Source organism: Epinephelus moara, chromosome 22 (assembly GCF_006386435.1).
Source record: "Epinephelus moara isolate mb chromosome 22, YSFRI_EMoa_1.0, whole genome shotgun sequence".
Classification (NCBI taxonomy): Eukaryota; Metazoa; Chordata; class Actinopteri; order Perciformes; family Serranidae; genus Epinephelus; species Epinephelus moara.
This window is the reverse complement of record NC_065527.1, coordinates 39483674-39509771: the sequence shown is the minus strand read 5'-3', so window position 1 is coordinate 39509771 and position 26098 is coordinate 39483674. Positions and strand designations below refer to the sequence as shown.

General features: G+C 40.9%; 1 protein-coding gene across 1 annotated transcript in view; it reads right to left on the bottom strand.

Moving 5' to 3' along the window:
• LOC126383561 (protein MTSS 1-like) overlaps positions 1 to 26098 on the bottom strand; it is a 118533-nt gene that overhangs the window by 72942 nt on the left and 19493 nt on the right. Inside the window, exons 2-3 of the mRNA XM_050034075.1 lie at positions 16303 to 16364; positions 12721 to 12794 (exon numbers count right to left, since the gene is read on the bottom strand). Coding sequence (XP_049890032.1) covers positions 12721 to 12794; positions 16303 to 16364 — 136 coding nt within the window. The remainder of the gene's footprint in view (positions 1 to 12720; positions 12795 to 16302; positions 16365 to 26098) is intronic.

Below are 26098 nucleotides of genomic sequence, written 5' to 3'. Positions count from 1 at the left end.
GCTATTTATTAATATATCCTCCTGAGACCCTGTGTCCTCATATGAGGACATCACATTTTGGGTTTACTTGAGCTTACACTTCATCAACATAACTTAGACCTGTTGTCCTCGTTGGTGGACACTTTTTGTGCCATCTAGTGGCAGTAAGAGCATAATACACTAATCCATGTAAAAACAAGATGGCAGCCATCTCTGCCAAGTCAGCCTACAGCTGATCCTGACACAAAAGTAGTAGGTCCAAAACCTGATCACATTTTATGGTTGAAGCTTGTTTATTTATGATTTATAATGTTTGTAGTTTGATATGGCAACAAAGTTGACCAATTTTAACAACAGTAACAAGCTAAGACACTGTTAATTAGGAAGTACTCATGTGAGGACATTGGTACTTTATTGTCATCTCATATGAAGACATTGGAACTTTATTGTTGTCTTGTTTGACGACATTGGGACTTTACTGTTGTATTGTTTGAGGACACTGGTTCTTTATTTTCATCTCGTTTCAGTACATTGGTACTTAATTATAGTTGACAATGTTTAGTTTTTTATACTTATTGGATCCTACTGATCCCACATAGCTAGGAGAATATATATATAATATGTTAGGGATAATCTAAGATTCATAATAAAATTGAAATTAAATTGATTTAAAATGTTTTTAAGAAAGGAGTGTATGTTTAAGTAAAGGGAATTTATTATTTTGTTTTTTACTGTGGTATGAACTTGTGTATTGAGATTTGTAGAATTTAACTGGTATTGCTATCGACTACTAAATTTCTGATATCATGTCTGATCACTATAAAAGCAACTGATCATAATTTTAGTTAATGAATCATCTGCAGAATGATAAATTAATGACAAAATGACCGACATTATTTAACAACAGAATGTGGATAAGATGATCTGGGCTCTTCTATTCAGAGTGGATCCTGCAGTGATTTCCATCTTGTTGCCATGAGCACCATCAGCAGCCAGCTGGACATGACAGCCAACAGCCTCCCTCCTTCCTCCGCCTCCCCCTTTCTCCTCCCATCCATCTCTCTCTCTCTCTCCTCATCGCCATCTGCCCTCTATATGGCTTCTCTACCTGTTCTTCCTCCTCTCCCAATTGTCATCCGTTCCTCTGCTGCACATCATCGCCCTTATTTTACCTCCTTCTAATCTGCTGTTTTATCTGTTTTGGCCAAATATTTTACACTTTCTCCCATCTCCAACGCTTACATCTGTTTCTCTCGCTTCACCTCTCCTCCCCTCCATCACTTCATCCTCCCATGTCTCCTCCAATTCTCTGGAAACTGAATGTATATGAGATGGGAGAAACTGAGCAGACTGGGTAAACAGGTAGGAATCACCTCTTACATTCAAGAATTTAACACACCTGGAGTCGACTCCCCGTCCAAAGGCTGATTAAGTCTACAGTTGAAGACACAAAGTTTACTGATTTTGTGTTATATATCTGTCTATAATGTTCCCAGTCATCAGAAATATTTGTTTATTATGTGTATTTTAACTCTTAAAGGAACAGTATTGATATTTGCAGCATGTAGAGGGCCCTTTAAACCTCTGACTCTTTAATAAAGTGAAGCTATTTCTCCTCACAAATTATTCAGTATTTCATAATTAAAGATCAAAGATTAGAAGAAAACCCTGTGAAGTCTCTGCATCCAATGCATCAAAACATTGTTTTCTAGTTGGAGCCACGCCTTATTTTCAAACTGTATGGTTTGCCTAAAATGAACAATGCAAGCAATATAGTATACGATGACCAGCGCTAAAGCCCGCGTGGTTGTCACTCGTGACTATGTCACATTAGAAAGTATCGCATTTATCTTGCAAGTGTACTCTTCTTGTTTTGCTTACTTCCAGGATTTTTCCTGCATGGACATTCTGACCAAGTGACCAAGGCATTTGATCTGGTCAAACAAATCAACTCTAGGCAATTATGAAACTTTGTAACATAATTAGTCCCTGATTCGGACCAATGCCAACACTGGGTCTGAAAGCACCCTTAAAACAACTACTGTAATTGGCAACAGCACATATGTTCAGTGTCTATCAACATGATGATAATTATGACGTCAATCAACATATCAGGCAAGTTGCAATAATGTTGATACTGAACAAATCAGTAAAATGTTTCCTGACCATGTGTTTTATTTGTTTTCCCCAGTATAAGCGCGATCTTTTCTTATAAAGATGCTCTTGGCTCTTCGGCTTACATGCATCCAAGTCTGACGCGCTCCAGCGCTGTCAAATGTTTTAAAGTGACCATGAAATCCAAAACACTTCTCTCCTCTGGTTCAAAACGTTTATTTCCAAAAAACTTAGGGGTTTCTTACCGCATCATGGAGTGACAGACAGATCATATCGGTTCATTTCTTTCTTTTCCATCCATTCAGACAAAACAAAAAACAACACTTAGCAGCGGTCTAAAACTGTATGGCTGCGTGCCTGAAACTGAGAGCTCCCCCGGCCCCAATAGCCAACACTAATATATCCCAGGTGCTGCAGTCACCTGTCTACAAAGAGGAGGCGGAGGTGAGAAATAGCATCAATTATGCATAGCAGCGAATAATCAAAATTAGCAACAATTCACAATTTCATAATTGTTATCAATTCAACTCATAATTCAGACCAGAATATTTCCTGTTCGTATCTCATAACCAATCAGACAAATAATAATAGCAAACTAGAAAAATAAAATATTCCTCAAAACATAAATCAAGCATTTGGCTCCAACATTCCGGCCCCTAATTGGCATGTAGGAACAAATGTCAATTATCTAAAACAAAACGGAGGAGTCAAAGTCATTTTCTTTTTTTACAATCAGTACAGTTTCATTTTTTTTGTCCATTATGAAGTCTGTAGATCCTTGTAGGCGATGTACGTTGAGTATGTATGAGCAAAGAAGTCCAAGGATGTGTGCATGTGTGTGTAAGTGAATCATGGGGGGCTGCAGGGGGCATGTGTGTGTATGTTTGGATTTCAGACTCCATATGGAGCCTCCAGGAGAAGAACAAGTTTGGTGATAGGCCTGCGGAGGGTGCTGGTCTTGGTCCGAACTTGCACTTGTCTTACAAATCCCTTGGCGTCCGGTAAGGTTTCTGTGACTTGGCCCATAAGCCAAGAGCTTCTTGGGGCTGTATCGTCAATGATTAGGACGATGTCTCCTTTGTCAAAGTTTTGCATTTTCCTTGTCCATTTGTGCCTTTGTTGTAGTTCAGGCAAATATTCTTTTATCCATCTCTTCCAGAACACTTCTGCCATGTACTGAACTTGACGCCATCTCCTCCTGCTGTAAGAATCATCTGGACTGAACACTCCAGGTGGTATGGAGGGTTTTGTTTTGAGAAGTAGGAGATGGTTTGGTGTCAAGGGTTCCAAATCCATGGGGTCGTTGGATGCTTTAGTGATTGGTCTATCGTTAACGATAGCTTCTACCTCACAGAGTAAGGTGGCGAGTCCTTCGTCGTCCAACGTTTGCTGGTGTAGGAGAGCGCTGAGAATTCGTCTGATAGTACGGATTTGTCTCTCCCAGACTCCTCCATGGTGAGATCCTGCAGGTGGGTTAAACAGCCAAGAGATGCCTTTTTTCAGAGCAGCAGTTTGAATCTGAGAATTGTCCAGAGTTTGAACAGCCTCCCGCAGTTCACGCTCTGCTCTGACGAGGTTGGTCCCATTATCTGACCTCATGACTTTGACAGGGCCTCTTCTGGAGACAAATCTCCTGATTGCATTTATGCAGGAATCAGTATTGAGATTATGTGCAATCTCTATGTGAACTGCCCTGATATTGAGACATGTAAAGACGATTCCATAACGCTTGACAGTAGACCTTCCACGCTTTATGTCAAATGGACCAAAGAAGTCTACACCCACGTTGGTAAAAGGTGGTTCATCTGGAATGACCCTTTCCTTAGGTAAGTCAGCCATGAATTGCTCACCTTTCACAGCACTCATCTTCTTGCAGATGACGCATTTGGAGATTATTTTTCGAATAGCTGAGATAGCTCCTGGTATCCAGAATTTTTGTCTCAAACATGATAGAGTGTGACTTCTTCCACTGTGTCCAATATTCTCATGGATGTGTCTGATAATGAGCTGTGTCACATGGCTGTTCTTTGGCAAGATGACAGGGTGTTTGGATTCTGATGGCATAGCAGACTTGCTTAATCTACCACCGACTCTTATCAGTCCATCCTGCAGAATTGGTGACAGCCTACGGAGATGGCTGCTTGTTTTCACTGTGTTTCCTTTCCTTAAAGCAGTCATCTCATCTGAAAAGTTTGTTTCCTGGCAGAACTGAATGATTGCAACTTCAGCTTCTTGCAGATCTTGCACAGAGAGAGCTTGTTTGTCCTGTGTGTCCTTTTTATTCCCAGGTAAATCCTTTTTCTTTGCAATTGCCGATTTTAGTGTAGCTTTGACACGAAGAATCCAGGCCACAGCTCTTTTAAGGCGGTGCCAGTCAGAATACCATGAGAGCATCCTATTGACAGTGTTTCCACTCTCTTCCACAACAGCAACGTTTGATGCAAGCACCTTCACCTCTGGATCTTCAGGAGTGAGAGTCAAATCTGAATCTGGTGTCTTAGGCCCTTCAGATTCGGGTAGCTGAAGAAACTCTGGGCCTGAAATCCAGGTCACAGACTTTAAGAAGCTGGGCACAGAAACACCTCGTGAAGCACAGTCAGCAGAATTCAGGCTGCTGTTCACATACCTCCACTGAGAAACATTGGAAGCAGATCTAATAGTTGCAACTCGATTGGCGACAAAGGTGTTAAATCTAGAAGTCTCATTCCTTATGTATTTTAGCACTGATGTGCTGTCGGTCCAGAAGACTGATGTTACAAGAGGGACTTCCAGCTCCTCTTGTAACATCCGATCCATTCTTACTGCTACAGTAGCTGCTGTGAGCTCCATTCTTGGGATAGTTATAGGCTTTAGAGGAGCCACTCTAGCTTTGCCAATAACGAAAGCACAGTGAACTTGCTGGTACTTATTTGACATCCTCAAGTAGGAGACGGTGCCATAGCCACTCTCGCTCGCATCAGCAAAATGATGAAGCTGTGCTGAGTCAAGTTGTCCTAAACCATCAGGTTTGAGGCTTCTCCTAACTTTGTAGTCTTCCAGCAAGCTCAAGTTTCTCAACCAGGTAGACCATTTTTGATGGAGACTTTCAGGAATCATCTCATCCCATCCAAGCTTCAAGCAGCAGAGCTCCTGCAAGATCTGTTTAGCAGGAAGGATGACCGGAGCCAGCATTCCAAGCGGGTCATAAATGGAACTAACCATCGATAAGATCCCACGCCGGGTAAGTGGCTTGTCTTGGAGCTGGATTTTGAATTTAAAGGAGTCTGTCTCAGTGCACCATTGTACACCTAGTGCTCTTTCGACAGGCAAGATGTCTTGGTCAAAATCCAGGTCTCTGACCTCATTGGCTCGGTCCTCCTCGGCTATGGAGAGAATCAACGCTCTGCTATTGCTGATCCACTTGTTCAACCTAAAGCCTCCTCTGGCGCACAAAGTGATCAGGCTTTGAGCAAGGGTCAGTGCTTCGTCCTCACTCTCTACAGACTTGAGACAATCGTCTACATAGAAGTTTCTGAGTTGAATTCTGCCAAGTTGTCTGTTGCACACTGCCGCAGAGCGAAGTTTGCACAACTTGGAGAAGATGTAGCTCCAAATATGTGTACAACCATTTTGTACTCCTCAAGCTCTTTGCTCCAATCTCCGTCGGGGCACCAGAGAAACCTTAGAAGGTCAGAGTCTTCCTCTGGGACTCTGACCTGATGGAACATCCCCTCAATATCAGCCATGAAGGCAACAGGTTTCTGGCAAAGTCTAGTGAGCACACCGACAAGACTGTTGGTCAAGTTAGGACCTTGCAGCAGATGGTCGTTCAGACAGGTACCCTGATAACTAGCACCACAATCGAATACCACCCTAAGCTTGTGTTTTTTTGGGTGGTACACTCCGTGGTGTGCTATGTACCAAATCTTCCTGCTCTGGCTTGTCTTAGCTTTGTCTTCAGGCGTTAATTTAACAGCAAAGCCTTTGTCCAGAATGTTCACCATGAACATTTTGTACTCTTCACAGAACTTGCTGTTCTTTGCAAATTTCCTCTTCAAATTGAGTGCCCTCTGTTCAGCGACACAGCGATTGTTTTTGGAAATTCAGTGTCTCCCTTCCTTAACAGCAGTCCAATACTATAATGTCCATTTACCAACTTGATGGACTTGGAGACGCTTTCCATGAACATTCTGTCCTCCTGTGACATTTCAAGGCGCTCTTCATGCCGACGCTCTGGGAAGTCTTGTTCGATTTGCTGCTGCATCAATTCGTCTAGCTTGACAACAGAAATCCTGTAAGCCATAACAATCTGTTTTCCAGCCTTTGAGACACTGGTCTTTCGAAAAGGACCGTTTACAGTCCATCCCAATGCAGTTTTAACAGCATATGGTCCATCTTTCTTGCTGCTTATAACTTTCCATGGCTCCAATGCCTTTGGAACATTGCTGCCAATTAGCAGACCAATATCTGCATCAATCTGAGGGAGCTTAACCTCCTTCAGATATGGCCATTGTTCCAGCTCCTTTTCTGTAGGAATATTTTCCTTTTTTACAGGGATTTCCTTTTGCATGTAAGTATCAGGGAGACCAATGCATTCATTGCTGTCCAAGCTACATATCTCCAGATCAGACGCAGTAGCTGTCTTGACAACTTGCTCTTTGTTCATTGTGCGTAGAAGTATGTCAGTTGCCCTTCCAGTCAGTTGTAGCTGTCTGAGAAGTACCTTGGTACAAAAACAATCAGTGCTGCCTGGATCTAGGAAGGCATACGTCGTGATTGTTTTGTTATTTCTTTTGTTTTTTACTTTCACAGGGACGATAGCCAGGACGGATTCAGATTCACCGGCCCCAGTATCATTCGATCCATGTTCTTTATTCTTTATTTCCACCAGACCACTTGTGATAGACTTTTCTTTATTATCCTTGAGGGTTGTTGTTGCTTCACTGTTGGTGATATGCAAAGTGGTGGGGTGCTTGAGTAAACACACTTGACAAGTTAGTTTGAATCTCCATTTTTCTTTTAGTTTGTAAGGAAGCTTTGAGATAATGGCTTTCATGTTGGCTGGATGATCCAATTCCTCCAAATAGTCCACTGTATTCATGGCATTGAGGCAGCTATTTAGAAATAATGAGAAGCACTTCAAAGCTTCAGCGTCTTCCGCTTTTATAGCTGGCCAGCTAAATGCCCTATCCAGGTAGGCTGTTGCAACTGTGTAGTCATCTCCAAAGTGCTTTTTCAGCAGTCTTTTTGCCTCCACATATCCTCTACCTGATGGCATATACTGGCAGCTGTGTACCAGCTCCTGTGGTTGGCCAGTTGTAAACTGCTCTAAAAAGTGAAGTCTGTCTTTGGGGTTGTCCGTTCGCTCCTCAATTCCATGCTCGAAAGCTCTCATGAAAAATTGATATTCCAGTGGATCACCTCTGAAAACTGGTATAGTGAGCGAAGGTAACGATGACATATTTTGTTGTTTTACAAGAGCTTCTGTTATTTTGTTTTGTTTTTCCATGATCTCTGACAAATTCTTTATGTTATTGTTTTCTTGTCTGGGCACGGTGTCAGGCCTTTCAACTATGGCAGGTGTGTGCTGCTGCACAACAGACTTCCTGTGTAATTGCATGTCTTGTCTCAGTAAGTACTGCATGTCAGGAGCCCTGTCAGGTGGTAAGGAGTATTGCATGCCATGAGCTCTGACATGTGGTTCTTGTGTTGTTTTCGGTCTCACCACCTGTGGCTGTTGCACTTGTTCAGGTAAGTATTCATGAGCACGTGGGGTTTGAACAGCTCCTTTTCTGAGGTAAGCATTCATCCCATCCGGTCCATCAGATGCTTCAGAGCCCTGTTTTGATCCCATGGCCTCCAGTACATTGATTTTTGCCATTGCTGCTGCCAGTTCTGTTTCCAGTTCCAGTTGTTCTTGCCTTTTTTTTAATTGTTCTTGTTGTGCCTCAAGCTCATGTTTTTTAGTCAGGGCCGCAACCCGCTCCATGATAGCAGCCTTTTCAGCTTCTGCCTTTATGCGAGCATATGATGTTGATGATGTGCTTGATGCACGAGACTTGGATTTGACTTTTGATTTTGGGGCATTTGAAACACTGTCACTAGGTCCGATGTCATCAGAGTTTACAACACTGGGTTGCTTGTCATCTCCAACAATGGAGGGTGAAATTATTTGATGTCCATTTTCAGCACTTGGTTGTCTAATTTCACACAACCACATTTGCACATCCTGTCCAAAAGCAGTACATTTGTCCATTTTTTGTTTAAGCCACTGAGTTTGCTTTTCAAATTCATTTTCAGGCAGAAAACCCTTCAGTGATTTCTGACATTCACATGCTTCATCACAAAGTCTGTTCATTTCATCCAAGTGACCTCTTATTTTAGTTGCATTTTCATTTGATTGCATGAGCTCTTTCATTGTTTCCATTAGCATTTTGGTTTGTTTGCATTTTGAATTTCTTGCCTTTTGAGTGTTTGCCAAAAACAACTCCAAACCTTTTGCAGTGTGTTTAATAACCCTTTTTTCCTTTTCAGGTTCCATCAAATTTTCATTTTCCATTCCAGTATGTGGCTCAACATCACCCTCTTGTGGCTGAGTATTAGAAAGACTCTTAGCCATGACATCTTCATCCATTTTCCATTTGTTCAAACGTCACAAGGACACACATGAAATCTTCTTATTCCAAGTTTAATCATTCGTGATTTGTTTGATTGCCACAAGTGTTTGTTTGAGTGCACACTCCATTTAAGTTGTAACATTATAACATTCAATGATGTATTGCCGGAACATTGCCGTTTTGAATGACGTCATGCTGTGTAGGTGTGTCCACGAGCTTCATTCATTCATAATTCCATTTTTCAGGTGGTGTAGTAACGGCAGATAAACATTTAAAGATGCTCCGTGCACATAAATGTATTCCACAATTGCAAATCGGAGTTGAACTGTTGTGTGTCCCGCTTGACTCCACTACAAGCTGCTGACGTTCCTCTTGCAGTTAAGTTTTAGACGATATAAGCGCGATCTTTTCTTATAAAGATGCTCTTGGCTCTTCGGCTTACATGCATCCAAGTCCGACGCGCTCCAGCGCTGTCAAATGTTTTAAAGTGACCATGAAATCCAAAACACTTCTCTCCTCTGGTTCAAAACGTTTATTTCCAAAAAACTTAGGGGTTTCTTACCGCATCATGGAGTGACAGACAGATCATATCGGTTCATTTCTTTCTTTTCCATCCATTCCGACAAAACAAAAAACAACACTTAGCAGCGGTCTAAAACTGTATGGCTGCGTGCCTGAAACCGAGAGCTCCCCCGGCCCCAATAGCCAACACTAATATATCCCAGGTGCTGCAGTCACCTGTCTACAAAGAGGAGGCGGAGGTGAGAAATGGCATCAATTATGCATAGCAGCGAATAATCAAAATTAGCAACAATTCACAATTGCATAATTGTTATCAATTCAACTCATAATTCAGACCAGAATATTTCCTGTTCATATCTCATAACCAATCAGACAAATAATAATAGCAAACTAGAAAAATAAAATATTCCTCAAAACATAAATCAAGCATTTGGCTCCAACACCCGAACTTTCAATACATCTGCTCCTTATCAATACAGCATAATTTAACTGGCACTGGCAGCGCTCGCTACAAAGATCATTGTCTGGTTTAATACAGAAAACGTCTGCAGTGACCATGAGGCCTGTACTGAATGTCACTTTTCCCACTTGAAGCTTTTACTGAGTTTTTCAAACAAAGCCTTGAATGTCTGTTGTCATATTTTTTTTTACATCAAAAACAAAATAAAAAATCCTTAAATCAAAATCCTCAGAAATTGGTCAATAAACCTGCACTTGTATAGTGCCTTCCTAGTCTTCTGACTACTAAAAGTGCTTTAATGCCAGGTTCAGACTACACAGCATGCTTGTCCGTTTCAACAGTGGCTGATAGATTCCATGATTGTGGAGTCATAAGATGTTGTCGTGACTGACAGACATGACAGCCTACACCTTGGTCCACAACCAATCAACACTGGTCGTCTTTCATGATATGTTTGATGTCATTGTTATTCTTGTCCCTTTTTTTTAGTATTATTGCTCTGTCACTGTGGGTGTTTGCAGCCCAGCTGAACTGTTTTTGCTGTTATGTCAAAAGTGTCACCAGATGGCAGGAGCTACATTTGAAGTACCGCATGAAAACCATGCAAGTTACTGAATCCTCCACAACAAGTTACTGAATATTCCGGTACGGGGCATTTTCCGATTAAGGTGAATACATGTCACAATATTCTGGTTAAAACAGGCATATGCCTGGGGTCTTATTCGGAATATTCTCCAACCGGAATATGACCTTAATCGGGTTATGCACGTGTTTACATGACTCGTGCGCAACCGGAATATTGAGGATATTCCGAATAATACAGGAATATGGTGTGCAGGTAAACGTAATCATTGTCATTAACGATCCGAGCAGACACAGCATGGCACTGCGTCAGGCCATACCACACTACAGCATCACATTCACCCATTCACACACTGTTGGCCGAGGCTACCAAACAAGGTGCCACCTGCTACTCAGTTTATATGCTCTCATACACCAGTGGAACAGCATTTGGGGTTCAGCATCTTGCCAACATGAGGACTGGAGAAGCCAGGGATTGAACTTCTGATCTTCCGATTAGTGGATGATCCGATCTACCTCCTGAACCACAGCCATTCCACAATGAGTAATGACCAAGTCTATTTTACTGGCTCAGCTTTCTTACAATGAATAAAAAAAGATTAAAAAAATGAAATATAATTCATGGTGCTGCCAGACCATTCCATTAAGACAGCTGCATGTCTCCCTATGTGTGCGGTAAGCAGAAGAGCAGGAAACAATTTTTTCACCACAGTGAAAATGTTTTGTAAAGGCTAAACACCAACAAATATGGACTGAAGCAGATTATTTATTTAGATAAAAACATGTTGTGTACTTTGAGAAATGTTGGCATCAGTCTTTTTTCTATAAATTTTGACTTTGGACTTTACAACGCTCTAGATCCACTGGAAATGTTTGGATAACACGAGTTAAAATCCTACGCAGCCATCTATGGAATCTAATTCTGCAATTAGTCTGATAACAACAATATTATAGTAGCCTAATATTTATCTGAAACTGTAAAAATACCAGGTTTGAACAGAATGAATAGACATGCAAGAAGAAAATTAAAGAAAAAACAGACAATCCTTAATTTAGAATATAAATGTAAATGTTATGAATGAAGCTTCAAATTATTCAGTAGAGTCTGACTTTAGATACAATACAAAGTGTCTGAGTGAAACTACAAGCAGCGTCAACACAACATAACTGTGAAAACAATTAGCACTTGTTGGAGAACTATACAATAATAAATAGTATATCACGTCATTTCTAGGAGACAGGGTTAGAGGAGGAAGTCGGGGACGGTGGGCTGTAGCACCACAAACCTCTACTTGTCCCAACAGTAGCTGAAAGAAACCAATAATTGTGCACACTGCACTGTTCCAGGTGTAATAGCTATCACACACACACACACACACACACACACAGTCAATTACAGAGTGGCTGTGACCCAGAACCCCAGAATCATCACAGCATTGACTGATCGTTTCCTCAGCTACTGTTGTCATTGCAACAACAAGTCGCCTTGACAGGAAGCTGGACTACATCCCACTGGACAAGCACACACACATGAGCACACACAAGCACGATCACACAGAAATACACACACAGTCATCCTTAAAGATAAAGTTTCTCAAAACAAAATACACACATGAAAAACTGGAGTTACCTTGAAGGTTATCAGAGAGATTCAAACTGAACAATAACAACATGAAACACACAGTGAACACACAAACAAAAAGGGATGCCAATCAAGCCTTCCTGCTTCATCTAAATCAATTCATCCTCATCAATCCAGGAAGAGACATCAAAGTCAAAATGAAATAAAAAACAAAACTCGAATGTACACCCTGCGGTTGTATGCCTTCATGCACCAGTCAAGTTTCTCTCACCAATTCAGGATCTGACCAAATATTTCCCCTTCTGTTCCTGAGTTACGACGTTAGGAACGGTAAGCAACGTTTCAATTGATACGATCCACAATTTTTCACAGTAGAAATGGAAAAAATTCATACCGAACTGAACTGAACCATACCGGACTGCTTGGTGGAAACAGGGCTGATATGTCAGCCCTGCGATAGTTTGGCAACCTGTCCAGGATGTACCCCCCCTCTGGGATAGACTCCAGCCCCCCCCCGTGATCCCTAACAGGATAAGTGGTTACAAATAATGAGTGAATTATGCATATCACACAAATGTAACGACAGAAAGTAGATTAAAAAAAACAAAGCAAGCCAATGAGTTAAGCTTCCAAATTTATCAGGCGAACAACTGCTGAAGGCTCGACTGCCAAGGCTACAAGGTGCTGCAGCAACTACACAACGGAGGGACAAGTCCAACAACTTCCATCATTATACAGCTTCTCCACCACCAGTTTAATTCCTGATCATATGAAGCATCAACAGCTTTGAGGCAAATACACAAGAAAAATACTTCCATTATGAGACACTGAACAGAAGGACACATCCACACCAACACAGACAGACAGACATCATTCTACTGTACCTCTGCTGTTGGTCGCCAGGTCAGCCACCTTCTGAAAGGCATCCAGGAACGCTGCTACGGCGACGACTGTTGTCCTGAGACACACAGAGGAAGATTTGCATAAGGATGAGATACCCTTTAAAATAATATTTTCAAAATCAGTGTGTGTGTCATAGAACATCTCTTAAAGCTCTAGTGTGTAAGATTTATTGGGATATATTGGCAGAAATGGAACATAATATAATAAGTATGTTTTCTTTAGTATTTATAACTTGGTCTGGGTGAATATTCGATTCTGATTGGCTGCAGGGTGTCCGTTATAAATTGACAATGGACACCTAGTAAGTAGTTTTAGGGAAACTGTGCCAGCTACATTAAGCTCTAGCGAAAAGTTCAGTCAGGAAGACAATCATTTTCATGCTCAGGCTGTAAATTTTGTTCTCATCCTGTCATTCACTCCTTATCTCTAGGTGTCATTGTCTGAGTAGGTCAACTGAGTCATCAGTTAATCAACCAATAGCACAGCAAAACACCTTCTCTTTCAGCCTATCATCTTAGAGCTCCTCATTTTAAATATGTTTTTTTCTCTGCCATACTTCTTTCTTGCAGCCGTCTTACATGCCCTCCACCTCCCCAATACCACCTAGCCTTTACGTATTCATCAGCCTTATCCGCCTCAGCAGTCAGCAGCCTCAGAGTCAGCAGCCACCACCACCAGCCATGGTGGAATTTAACTTACTGCCACTCAGATGTCCCTCAGTCACAAAATATCTCCCTTTGGCATTTGAGTGCTGTTATATCTTACTCAGCACAAATCATGTTAATCTGTACACTCATATTATGTATTAAATATTGTATTTACTTCATTCTTCTGTCTCACCTGATTGAAATAATAGTATCAGTAATCTGTTTACAATCATCCTCTTCATCCTCTGAACACCACAGGAGGGAGACTGTAACACATCCAGCAACTCTGACCTTAAGCAATCATTTCACATCCCTGTTCAACTCGCTACTACCAGTGTTGGGTAAGGGTTACTTTAAAAGTAATCAAAGTACTTTACTGCGTTACTTTTTAAAAAAGTAACCAGTTACTTTACTGCGTTACTCCCTGAGCAAAGTAACTCAATTACTTTAAAAGTACTTCCAACGTTACTCCCTGAGAAAAGTAACTCAAGCACTTTTAAAGTACTTTTGAGTATTCTACATTTCCTATTGGGCAATGGACCACAGGGCGCTAAGCCTACATTTTTTTGTCTCCAAAATTAAAGTTATGGACCACTTGCCCTTCACTGAGATCCAATTCTCCCATCACAGCCGTCACTTTGACCAGTAGAAACACAGAACGATCTGCTGCCGTAGACAACTGTATGACAACAACACCCCAGCGTTTTTAATATTTCCTCTAGGGATGTTACCACACAGAGTAAAAGGGGGAAATGATGGTGTGAAACAGCAGAGGCACTTTGTCAACCCGCTGAGTTAACGTTACTGTCATTAGCATCAAGCTAGCAAACAATGGTACATCCTCACGGTCGGACATAAAGTAATAACATTAACAAATAGCGGCGGGGCTTTTACTCACCACAACTGCAGAGGCTCCCAGCTTCATTTGAAACAAACTACATTATAGACCGTCTGTTATTTATTAATCCCTCTGTGTGTTTATATATTTACTTTTTATCTGCTCCGTTGTCTTTGTAAAGTTAACATATCGCACCGTCATTTCAAACTCAACACTTGTTTCAAATTAAAAGCCCCGTATAACCTCTGCTGAGAGAATCCCTCCATTTTCTAAATAGGCTTTTATTCTGAAACATTTGTCAGAACTTCCTGTGGAAGATACAGTAGCTTGACAGTTTACTTATGGCGCTTCAAATGTAGCTCCTGCCATCTGCTGATGCTTTTAGGTGACTAAAACAACATGTCGGCTGGCACATGAACAGACACAATGACTGAAATAATAGTCAAAGTAATAAAAACAGGACAAGAATAACCCGATGACATCACACACGCCGTGAAAGGCAACCGGGTTACTTTGTAACGCGTTATACCCAACTCTGGTGATATGCGTGGCATTCGCGAGTAATCCATCCAAGAGTCATGTGTGTGCAAAACTGTATGAAAGCTTTGTTATACACAATTTCAATGTAACTTTTTTTTTTTTTTTGCTGTGAAAACATTGGACTACCGACAAGTGCTTGGTCTTGTCGGAAAGCTGCGGTTCTGCTGTTTCACGATATGCATGGCTTCTCGCTATGACGCACGGTCGCGGAGAAAATCAATAGAGAAGAACAGGTGTGAATTTGGACGCACTTTGCGTCGTACGGGCCCATAGGGTTAAACATGAATAGAATAGAATTTGAATTTAGAACAGACTTTATTGTCATTGCACTAGAAGTACAACAAAATCTGCTGTGCCATGCCTGAAATATAAACTGCTGCTAATGTTTCATATATGTCTGCTCTTCTGTTCTACCAAATGTTTCTTGTCATCACGTCTCATTTTAACATCTCATTTCACCACGTTCATGTAATATCTGAAGTTTACCTTGATCATGATGTGTATAAAAAATCGATGACTGGAGTCAGTCAGTGTTACAGATGATTGGCAGCAGGTGACAGGATAAAACATGCAAAAGCGTTATGGTACGGCTTTTTACTCTCGGACACAAATTCTGTGTAGATGTTGTTGTGTGTGTGGTAAGGAAGAGGAGGCAGGGTGCAGTCAGAGTGTTTGTAATCAGTTGTGACCTCTGGTGACCTCTGGGCTGTTGCAGAATCTCTTGAGGCTGCTGCTGATCCATCTCACTGATAATGACTTTATGGTGGCATCATTAATCTCTGCCAGCCACACAAGGTTAATTGAGTTGTGTGTGTGTGTGTGTGTGTGTGTGTGTGTGTGTGTGTGTGTCAGGGACGAGGCGACAGGAGAGGTGAGCCTGACATTTAAACACTTAATGAAGCAGAGTGATTGGATTTTCATGAGCTCAGGTTATGCAGAACCTCAACATACGTGTGTGTTTGTGTGTGTCCTACCTGTGTGAACATTTCACTTTTAACGTTGTGCCAACTGGAAACAGCCAACAAGTAATAACATCAGTGGTGTAGTTGAACATCAGTTAGAGAAATGTGAGTGTCAGTCTGAACATCTGAAACACCACCTACATGTTTTGAACCCTCAGATTCATTGTTGCGCTGTAATTAATGGTGGAACAGATCCATGGTAAGTGTTATCAGTGCCCCTATGCTATTCTTGCTATGAAAAGTCAAACTGTCTGCTATAAGAGACGTCTATAAATCTGATCCTTTTCGAAACAATAAAGAAACGAGTGCTCTAGTTCCATTAAAGCTAGTAAGCTTTATTCATAAAGTAAAAACATGTCAAGTAAAAGATGGACAAACTTTTGGTCAGGTGAGACATTCTGTTGGCACCGAAATAAGAGTTTGTTGTGTTTTACAAATGTGATGCATGTGTTTTCAAAGTAGTGACGTTCATTTATTCATTTGCTTTCTGCAAATGAGCATGTTTAAGCATGTTGAGTTATCTCGGCCAAAAAAGCCTATGCTTTGTGTGTGTGTGTGTGTGTGTGCGTTCGTTACCTGAGCTGTGACTGTAGCTTGCTTGCTTTGCTGATGAAGTCGTCCCAGACAGGATAACTACCCTGAAAAGATAAGAGAACATCCGAATTATGGAATTCACATCAGAACAACCTTTTAAAGTTTTAAGAGGAGGCACTTTAGATGGTTCAGGTAAAATATTTAACTTAATAGTCAATTATGTTTTAGTCAAAGTTTTTACAGAGGGAATTTTGGATTTCTCTTTTTATCAGTCCATAATCAGAAATCTGGCTGTAATGTATAGCCACAAAATAGATATAGATATACACACAGAGAGCACATCACTGTGCCCTTCCATGTGCATACAAGGAAATCCTGAGGCAGATAGAGTGCACCTCTCTGCCCTTCCATGCGCATACAACGAAATCCTGAGGTAGAGAGAGCACACTTCTACACCCTTTCCCACAGATTTGAAGCAAGCCTGGGGCAGGGAGAGCAGCAGCAAAGACCCCCAGGAACAGAACAGAGAAGTATCAATGACAAACAGAAATTACACTGATAAGTCAGACACAGAATGAAAAGGAGGAGCTGGGGTGGAGGCGGGTTGCAAAGCAGCTTGCAGAGGAAGCAGCAACAGTAGACAGGCCAGAGCAGTTTAAATAGGGTGCCCTGAATGAGATTTGCCAATTGGTTGCATAGAAAGGAATCATGTGATCTATCAGCGGACTCCCTTCCATCAATCAGCTAATCCATCAGTTGATTGGGCTGCTTGAGATCAGCTGGTGCAGATGGGATGTGAGCTGAGCTCAACATCGTGTTCTGAACTAAGAGGCCGTTTACATGTACACGTGATTTTGATAAACGGAGACATCTTCCTTCGTTTGTGCCCTTCGTTTACACGCAAACAGTGATTTCTCCTCTGAAAACGAGTCTTTCTAAAAACCCCGGCCAGAGTGGAGATTTTGGAAAACTCCGGTTGCGCGTTTGCATGTAAACTGAGATAAACGGAGATAAACGGAGGTATAGGCAGCCGACGTCACAGTATGCGCCGGAACTTGCGCCTGTGTAAAAAGTGCGACCTATGTTGCTATGGTGACAATGGATACATGGAAGGCTTGAGCTTCTCATTACACTGCCACCTACAGGTATGGCATGCTCTTGTGTATATATACACGGGTAAGTGTAAACAAAGATCTTTTTGAAAACGGAGACGGTGAAATGTCCGTTTATGAAAATAGCCGGCAACGTGTAAATGGCGTCTAATGCTTTGCTCATTTTTTGGCATGTTTTTGGAATAAAATGTCATATAAATCAGGCTACAAAAGATATATGAACAAGGTCATCTGTAAAAGAGAATTAGAAAAAACTCATCTTGAGAAATGGCCTAAAAATACAAATATATATATAGTAAAAATTCATACATTTGAATAGGTAAATAATGTCACTAAGACGCCATGAAACATCCCCTGTTGGTTACTTATATTAAGGTTGCTATCAGACCTAGAGGTTTCTTGCTTTGGTCTGAATCAGGGACTAAATTTGTTACAAAGTTGCAAAATTGCTAGAGTTGGTTCTGTTCTTTTTGATGCATTGGATGCGCCGAATACATATATTAAGGCAGTAAAGGAGGAGGCGCACATTAATAATCCTCCAGGACTGTACCATGGTCATGCTTGTTTAACCCAAACAATGTGTAATGCGAATGCAGTTGGTTCAACAAACCGCACCAAAGTCTCGCCCCCAGACGCTGCCTGGCCAGTCATAACGTAGCATCGGGCCGGCTCAGACCAGGGTCCGACAACAACACAGCTGTGCTCCATTTACTGTAATGCAGTCGTTTCAGATCTTTTTCATTTTCAAGCTGGTTTTGTGGATTTGGAGCTAAATGTTGTGCCTGGGGCACATCGTGCATTAATGATACTCGTTACCTGGAGAGGCTGGAAAAAGATATACGTTTCTTCCCTGTTCCAAAACCAAAATCAAACCCTGAAAAGTGTAGGGTTAGCTAGCTAGCTACTGAAGATACAGTCTACTGAATGTATACATGCTTTTGCTTTTTAATGATTAATGACCGACCCTGCTGTACAGGAACCCGTGAAGGGAAGCAGGGAAACTTTGCTGACATTCAACCAGCTGTGTGTCATCGCACTGTGCGAAGATGAATGTTGTTTGACTTCTTCCGCAGCCCCCCAACAGTCCAGCTGCCAGTCTGAATGCTGGGAGCGGCACGGGGGTGAAGCTAAACACTGTTCATCTGCACACACTGTGATGCCACACAGCTGGTTCAATATCAGCAAAGTTTCCCTTTATATTCATTGTCTTCTGTGGCGACCAGCAGTGATGCGGTGGTTCACTTTTACACTGTGATCTGTAGGCTTTAGCTTCAATCTTAATTTTGTTACCTTGATTTCGTTGCTGTGTCAGTCTGACATCCTGAATATATCCTTTAAATGCATATTGTGGACCCTTCTGTCTGCTTCTGTCTGAAATCGCTTTTTTGAGAGTATTTCTCCAGGGAGTGCAGTTAGCGACAGTAAGAGCGTCATGCCAGTCTAGCTAAAAATCCAAAACAGAAATCTAAGGTTAAATGTGGGCATTTCGCCATTTTCTTTACACTGTATACTGAAAGGAGACATATTATTGATGCAAAATGGCCCAAAATCTTTAAACTGACTAGTGCATTAAAACAAATATTTTTTTCACCTGTAGTATCTCCCCTTCACACACAGAGCTGTACAGCAGAGGACACACAAATATATAGTCTTGATCTTTATATCAGGAAGATTTATAAAATTATAATTTCTAAATTTATAATTGTTGCTGTGACAGGAAAACTGTATTCACAGTGGATTGATCGTATCTGATAAACATCCTTTAATAAGGTCAGTGTCAGTGCTGATGTATGTAAATGTATCAGATCAGTGTGTCACTGGTGTCAGACTACCAATAACTCCATCAGACTCTTATCTGTTTGCAGTAATTCTTCTAAAACAGTAACACATAAATTTACATTAAACATATACATGCTCGAGTACAAATTCCTCCTCATAAAGAGTTCATTCATGGACAGATCCTCAGGTTAGACCAAACACATAAATCTTGAGCATTTGATGCAGCAGTGAGCCAACAGACAACAAGGAGACGGATCAATACATCGATCCATACACCCCACCCACCCCCTGCTCGTCTAGAGGAAGCTAAACAAGCACCCCCAGGCATGCAAATACAGTTTGGGTCCAGCGACACAGTTTAACAGGAGACAGATCCACAGAGTGTATACAGAACGAGCTGAGCTGAGCGCTGCAGTGCGGTACTGAAGCACACAAAGACTGGAGAAACTGGGGTACGCTTCTCATGTCAGCGGGAGTCCCCTGATGTTTTTGGGGTGGGTGGGGCTTTCTTTTACTGCAGTGAAACATGTGAGGCTCCTTCACTTCACTGGATTCTGTAGCAGACTCAGGCTGGAATTTAAACAATTCAACAAAATTAAAATGCACTTTAAAAATCTACTTTCATGTCCTGTGTATGAAGACAATGTTTGAGTTTTTGTCCCTCACATTTTGTACAGATTCTTTGTAGTATACTTAAAATATTCAAGGGGAGGGACAGGATTACTTCACAGTATAATGGCAGGCAACTACAGCCTGAAACAAACATCATGGAGACAAATCAAAATCTCCCTGCTGCAGCCAAAAATGATCTTTGATGTTTTAATTGGGTTGTATGGTAAGTAAGGTAAGATTATGGTATGTAATTGTCATTTTCTTCTGTTTCCTCTGTCAAAATTACACTATTTTTGTTTCCCCTGACAGTGTTGTGTTGAGAGATCAAAAGACCACAAGGACAAAAATACAAACTTAATTTGGGTAACTAGAAAGCTGAAGCCTTTTATTAACTTTAGATAAATTCTGTGGATTTCCTCAATTCTAGTGTGGAAAAGAGAGACAATTACAATAACTCGCTCAACATATTCATGGCATACAAGTCACTCCACCTCCACCCTCTGCTCAAGGAGGTTAAAAAGAGAAGTCTCGACATTGTATCACATCGTATCCTTGGAGTACAACACGTGCCTATTTCTCTTGAAGTATGTGGACATCCATGTACCTCTGTGTACTCTGCTAATGTGTTTTAAGGTTTAGTCAAAGACTCTCACACCTTGCCTATGATGCACTTTCATGAGTCTTTTGAACTGAGTCCAAATAACGTCTCAAGCCTCCACTTTCTATACAAAAAAGGGAAAAAAAATCATTAATATCCAGCCAAAGTAAATAAGAGGTTTAAGCAGGCTGTGTTAACCAAACTGAGCATCTAAAAATAGTGGGGGAAAAAACAAAAAAACAAAAGAAACACTATTTGTGTTTCCCCAGACAGTGTTGTTAAAGGAACAAAAGATGGGCAATAAACAACCCAGTCTCACAGATATACATGAGATGGACTTGAAGTCTTAACAATGTGTTATGTAGTGGAGGCGCATAACATGTTAAAATGATATGCTGACAACATGAAAACAGTGGCAATGCAAAGTCAGTGAGGATCTTTAGTTGTGGTGGACACAGGAGTTAAGCATAAAGAGCAAGAAAGTCTGCGTAGGGCAGACCAGAGGGGAGGTGGATGAATCAAGCAAACATGGACTTGCAACCACGAGACCACTGTTCATGTCTTCTGTGAAACCAAAAGACAACGTTGTGACTTTATGGCCTTCAGTATTAAGTATTTTATGTAGGTACTTTACATAACTACACAAAGTAAGGAAGTCACTTATACACTCCCATATGTACTGTAGTTATTTTAACCATGATTTTTCTCCTAAACTTAGGTTAGGTTAAGTAAAAGTATTTTTTCTTTCCCTAAACTTAACTAAACTACGACCATGTCACAACAAAACTGCTACTGTTTGTAACAGACTTTGTTTTTTTGGGGCTCCTAGTATGTCATTTTAACACATTGCATGACCACCACTACATAATGCATTGTTAAGAGATCGTGTCCATTTCACATATTTCTGTACAACCTGGTCTCACTCTGCAATCATCAAAAACGGTGCTTGGTTAGTGACTTCCAGCATCAGACACCAATGAAAAAAGCTGTCCTGTCCTTCAACATGATACGCGGCCGGTCGTCGTTATTGTTAAACTGCATCAGGCGGCATCAGGGGGAAAGACATTTGGACAAGAACAGAAGTTAAAGCAGTGAAGGTCTGATTAGGGTGGGTGGGAGGGGCGGTGGATGGGTCCAACAAACACCAGCTTTCACCAGGGAGGCCGGTGTTCACTTCCAGTAAGATTGAAAAGCCAAACCCTGATTTTTTTTTTCCTAAACCCAACCATGTGCATGTGTTGGCTAAACCAGTGGTTCTCAAATGGTGTGCCATGGGATTTTGTGATAACCACACATTATTATTGCAATATCCAACTGGGCCCATACAAAAAGTTCTGAATGAATTTTTAATTTACTTAATTAGTATGTTGTACACACCTTTTATCCTAGTGCAGAGGCAAACTTTATGTAAAAGATGTAAATTAATTGAGTTTAATCTTAAAAACGTTCACAACGAACCTATTTGTGGCTGTTCGCACGTCAGAATTATAAGTGTGTAAAACATCACATTATCTTATGTGTTATTGGTGCTTTGATGTAATTAAAAAAAATAAAAATGAATTCTTGAATCAGTTAGTTAAATATTTCATAAGTGATAGTTGGTTGTCAATTGTAATTTGAAAGTATATAAAAACAAACATTTATGTAATGATAAGAGGGATAACATACATCATTAAGTCTATTGTGCACAGATATAAATGCAGGTGTGTCTTGAGGTTTTGGTGTGCACTTTGGTGTACCTTGGGCACAAAAAGTTTGAAAACTAAAACATAACCACTTGTGTTTGAAAAAAAAAGTCACTTTGTGGTGTTGTACCAATGTAGTGTGTTTATTTTGAAAGAGACTGTACGCAAACTGTACATTTCCTGTGAAAATGGAAGTGTATTTTGAAATCAGACAATGCATGTAATGGCCTGAAGTTGACACAGCGTCCCAAAACAGCAACAGCCAACACACCCAGGGTTACCTTGTATGCCGTATCCTGACGTGGAAAGTCCATGACCAAACGTCAATATATGACGAGGATGGAATGAGAAGGCATGGATCTGTAAGACTTAATTGCAATAAACTACCAAGACAAAGATACAAACTTGATTTGGGGAACCCAAAAATTTTAGCTGAACTTAATGAATTTCTCACTTCTACTATGAAAAGGAGGGAAAATTACAAGAACTCAGTCAACATACACATGGCAAATGAGTGATATATTTAGATAGATTCTCCTGTTGGAGAATGCACTCTGTAGGCGTTGCCTTTTGTCACTGTCATCATCTCTAGCACAGTGAAACCCAGCTAAGCAGAGCCCAGCCGTGCTGAGCAGCGCTGAGCTGGGTGTGTTCAGCCTCGCTGTGTTTGTGAGAGTGATGCCCGGCATCATCGCCTGGCGACCGTTGCCATGGTAATGTTGCTGCTGCTGGTGCTGCAGCTGCAGAGGGGCTACAGACAGAGGATACTGTGGGGAGGGGAGGGTCACACTTGCATGCATCCTCACCCAAACACACACACACACAGACACACACACACAGTTTCTGTGTCACACATTTTGCTTTCTTTGTCTCTCACACTCCCTCTTTCATATTCAACATGCATATATTTGTTCTTCTTTTTCTACCCCACGTGTGCACGCGCGCACACACACACACACACACACACACACACAGCACTGTCGTTTCATCCTCTGCCCTTTATTACTCATTCATCATTTCCTCTCTGCTACATTGTACATACATATACACATCTCATTACATCCACTCTCTCTCTCTCTCTGTGTTGAACACACACCACGGCGAGGGCAGGGCCACTGCATCAATCAGTCACCAAGGACATAAATTGTCACCGTGGCAACAACCCGAGGCAGCAGCGACAGCAGCCTGCAGGTCCTTCAGGAATCCTCTGCTCTGTTTGTTTGGCTCTGTGAGCGACTGCACAGGATTTAAACCAAGAAATCCCTGTTTGTTTCTTCTTTATCTCTGATCCTGTCAGACAATAACACAAATCAGATCCTCAGACTTCACCTTAACTGTGTCGGTGTTAAAGCCAACATAGTGGTGTTAAAGCCAAGATAAAAAAGCCTGGGGAGATAACTGAATATTTGTAGCAGTCCAGACTTCATTTTCTTCAAGCATTGACTGAACCTTCTCTCTAAAGGTCCCCACATGGACTCAAACTAGGCATGTTTTGTCCCAAAGGCCTCCACCACCAGAACATATAGGTGTAAATCTTTTCAATTTTATTCAATTATATTTTATTTATTTATAAAGGGGGGGGGGGGATTCATTCAATTCAATCATTCCAATGGATAGAACAAATCTGGATTTTTGTATACTGAAATAAACAAAAAAAAAACATTTGACATGTGTTGAGACAAAGCGGACCATGATGAAATGGACCTTAAAGCATTAGTTTGACATTTTGCAGAAATGTGCAAATTCGCTTTCTTGCTGAGAGTCAGATGAGAAAATTGAAACCAATCTCATGTCTGCATTGTAAATATGTAGCTTAACATAAAGACAAGAAAGATGGGTGAACAACTCATTAAAGCTCCTTTGTTTTACCCTTTGAAACCTGAGAAAACTGGCTTGATTTATTTCACAAACATGGACAAGAAGGCAACAAGCAACTTAATGAGAAATGACCCAAATATTAGCAAGCTATTAGTGAAAAGTTACCAAAAAAGAAAGTGAAAATTAGAACAAAGAGAAAAGTAAAACAACAAACACAGGAAATAACTTGAAAAAGAGGCTAAAATAAAATAAAATTAATTAATCAGTTTTATATGTATACTATAAATATATAATTATAATAATTATAAATATAATTTTGTGGCCATTTTCCCCTAGTTTTTATTTTTTAGAAATGTATATATATATATACACACACACACATTTCTAAAAACATTGCAGCGGCAGCAGCAGTGCTGTGCTATTGTGCTATGGCCTACTCAAGTGCTGGAATTTGTTAATTACATGACAATGCCTGAACACAACACAGGCTCCGCTTGACTGACTGTGTACACAGTGCAGTGCTGCGGGTTCGGGCCAGGCTCGGTTATCATTGTCTCACTCGGGTCGGAAAATGCAGCCACTCACCTGTGTGTGTGTGTGTGTGTGTGCGTGCGTGCGTGCGTGCGTGCGTGCACTTGTTTGTGTGTGTTTGTGGGCGCAACTTCGGCGTGCACGTTACAGAGAGCAGAGGAGAACTGTATACGTGCGATCGTGTAGAGACAGAAATGACATATGAGAAATAACATGAGGGTATTTAGTTTGTTTAATCAAAGGACAAGGTATAGACCTGTTCTATAGAAAAGGTAACCTTAAATGACATCTGTTGTGATCTGGTGCTATTTAGAAAATAAAATTAAGTAAAAATGACAGCTATTATAGATTCAGCCCAAGTCGTGAGAAGAAAACGCTTGTTGGATTTAGTCACATTTTAGTGATTTTTATCCTTTATTTTTTGTTGATGAAAATTCAAAACATTTTAGTTGACTTTTAATCATTCATCATCAATCATGTTTTCTATGTGTTTAATAATCTTTGACTTAATCCACTGAAGGTAATTTGTGTATCAGAAATTAGAAATAAGGTGACAGGTTGTATAAAAATTTCATTTAGACAATTTTTTTCTACAACTACAAATCAATTCTGCACACTTCAAAACTGTCATTTCTCTGTCAGGTTTAAGGGATGATTTACGAGCACACACTTACTGATCATTATTTGAAAAGCTCAAGATGTATTTATGCTCTCAAAAACTTTGACACCACAAATAACTAATCTGAGGCAACTAGGTTTTGTACCCACATTTACTGTAAACTCTGACTCATCCATCTCACTGTTAAGCAGCTGAGAAATAGGGGCGTCGGTGGCTTGGTGGTTGGAGCAGGTGCCCCATGTGCGGAGGCTCTGTCCTCGCCGCAGCGGCACGGGTTCGGCTCCAGCTTGCAGCCCTTTGCTGTGTGTCGTTCCCCCTCTCTCAACCTTTTTGCTGGCTACCTAAACATCCCGACGCAGACTATTTACTGGAGTTTACAGCCTGTTGCTCATGCGGCAATTGAAGATAATTACAATTACAATTCAGCTTTCAATGTCCGATAGTCCACCACAAACGTTTTAGTCACATCTCATCTCGCCAACAAAACTGAAACAGAGATTTTGTCCTAGTTTTTATTATCAAGATCTATTTTTAGCTTGTTGTTAAATGATAGTCAGTTCCCTTCCAAAGTTCACATGAACATGTTAAGAAGATGTAAATCATTTCACAGAGCTATGATTGTTTAAGTTAATAATTGTTATATACAGTAGTGCCAAAGTGCATTTGCAAAAAAAACAAAAAGGAAAAAAAAAAATCAGTGGATTTCCCCTTTAAAAAGCCAACAAACAGCACCTGACATCAGACAGTAAACACATCAGAGCAGAGAGACTGATGTCAGTGAGAGAGTCCGAGCCAATAAATAGGCCCATAGAAACAAAACAAAGTGACCCATTTGGCTCCAAAGCCAACACCGCAGCAGCTCCATCCGTGATGTTTCCATGACGATCCCGATACTGATACACAGCAGCCCACCGAAAGAGAGACCAGGATTATTTTAGCTCAGAGGTCATTAAGACACTGACTCAGTCCAAGATAAATGGTGATTAGCATTCAGCTAATACGCTCAGCGGCATTACTTTGAACCACACACACACACACACACACGCACACACACACACACACGCACACACACACACACACACGC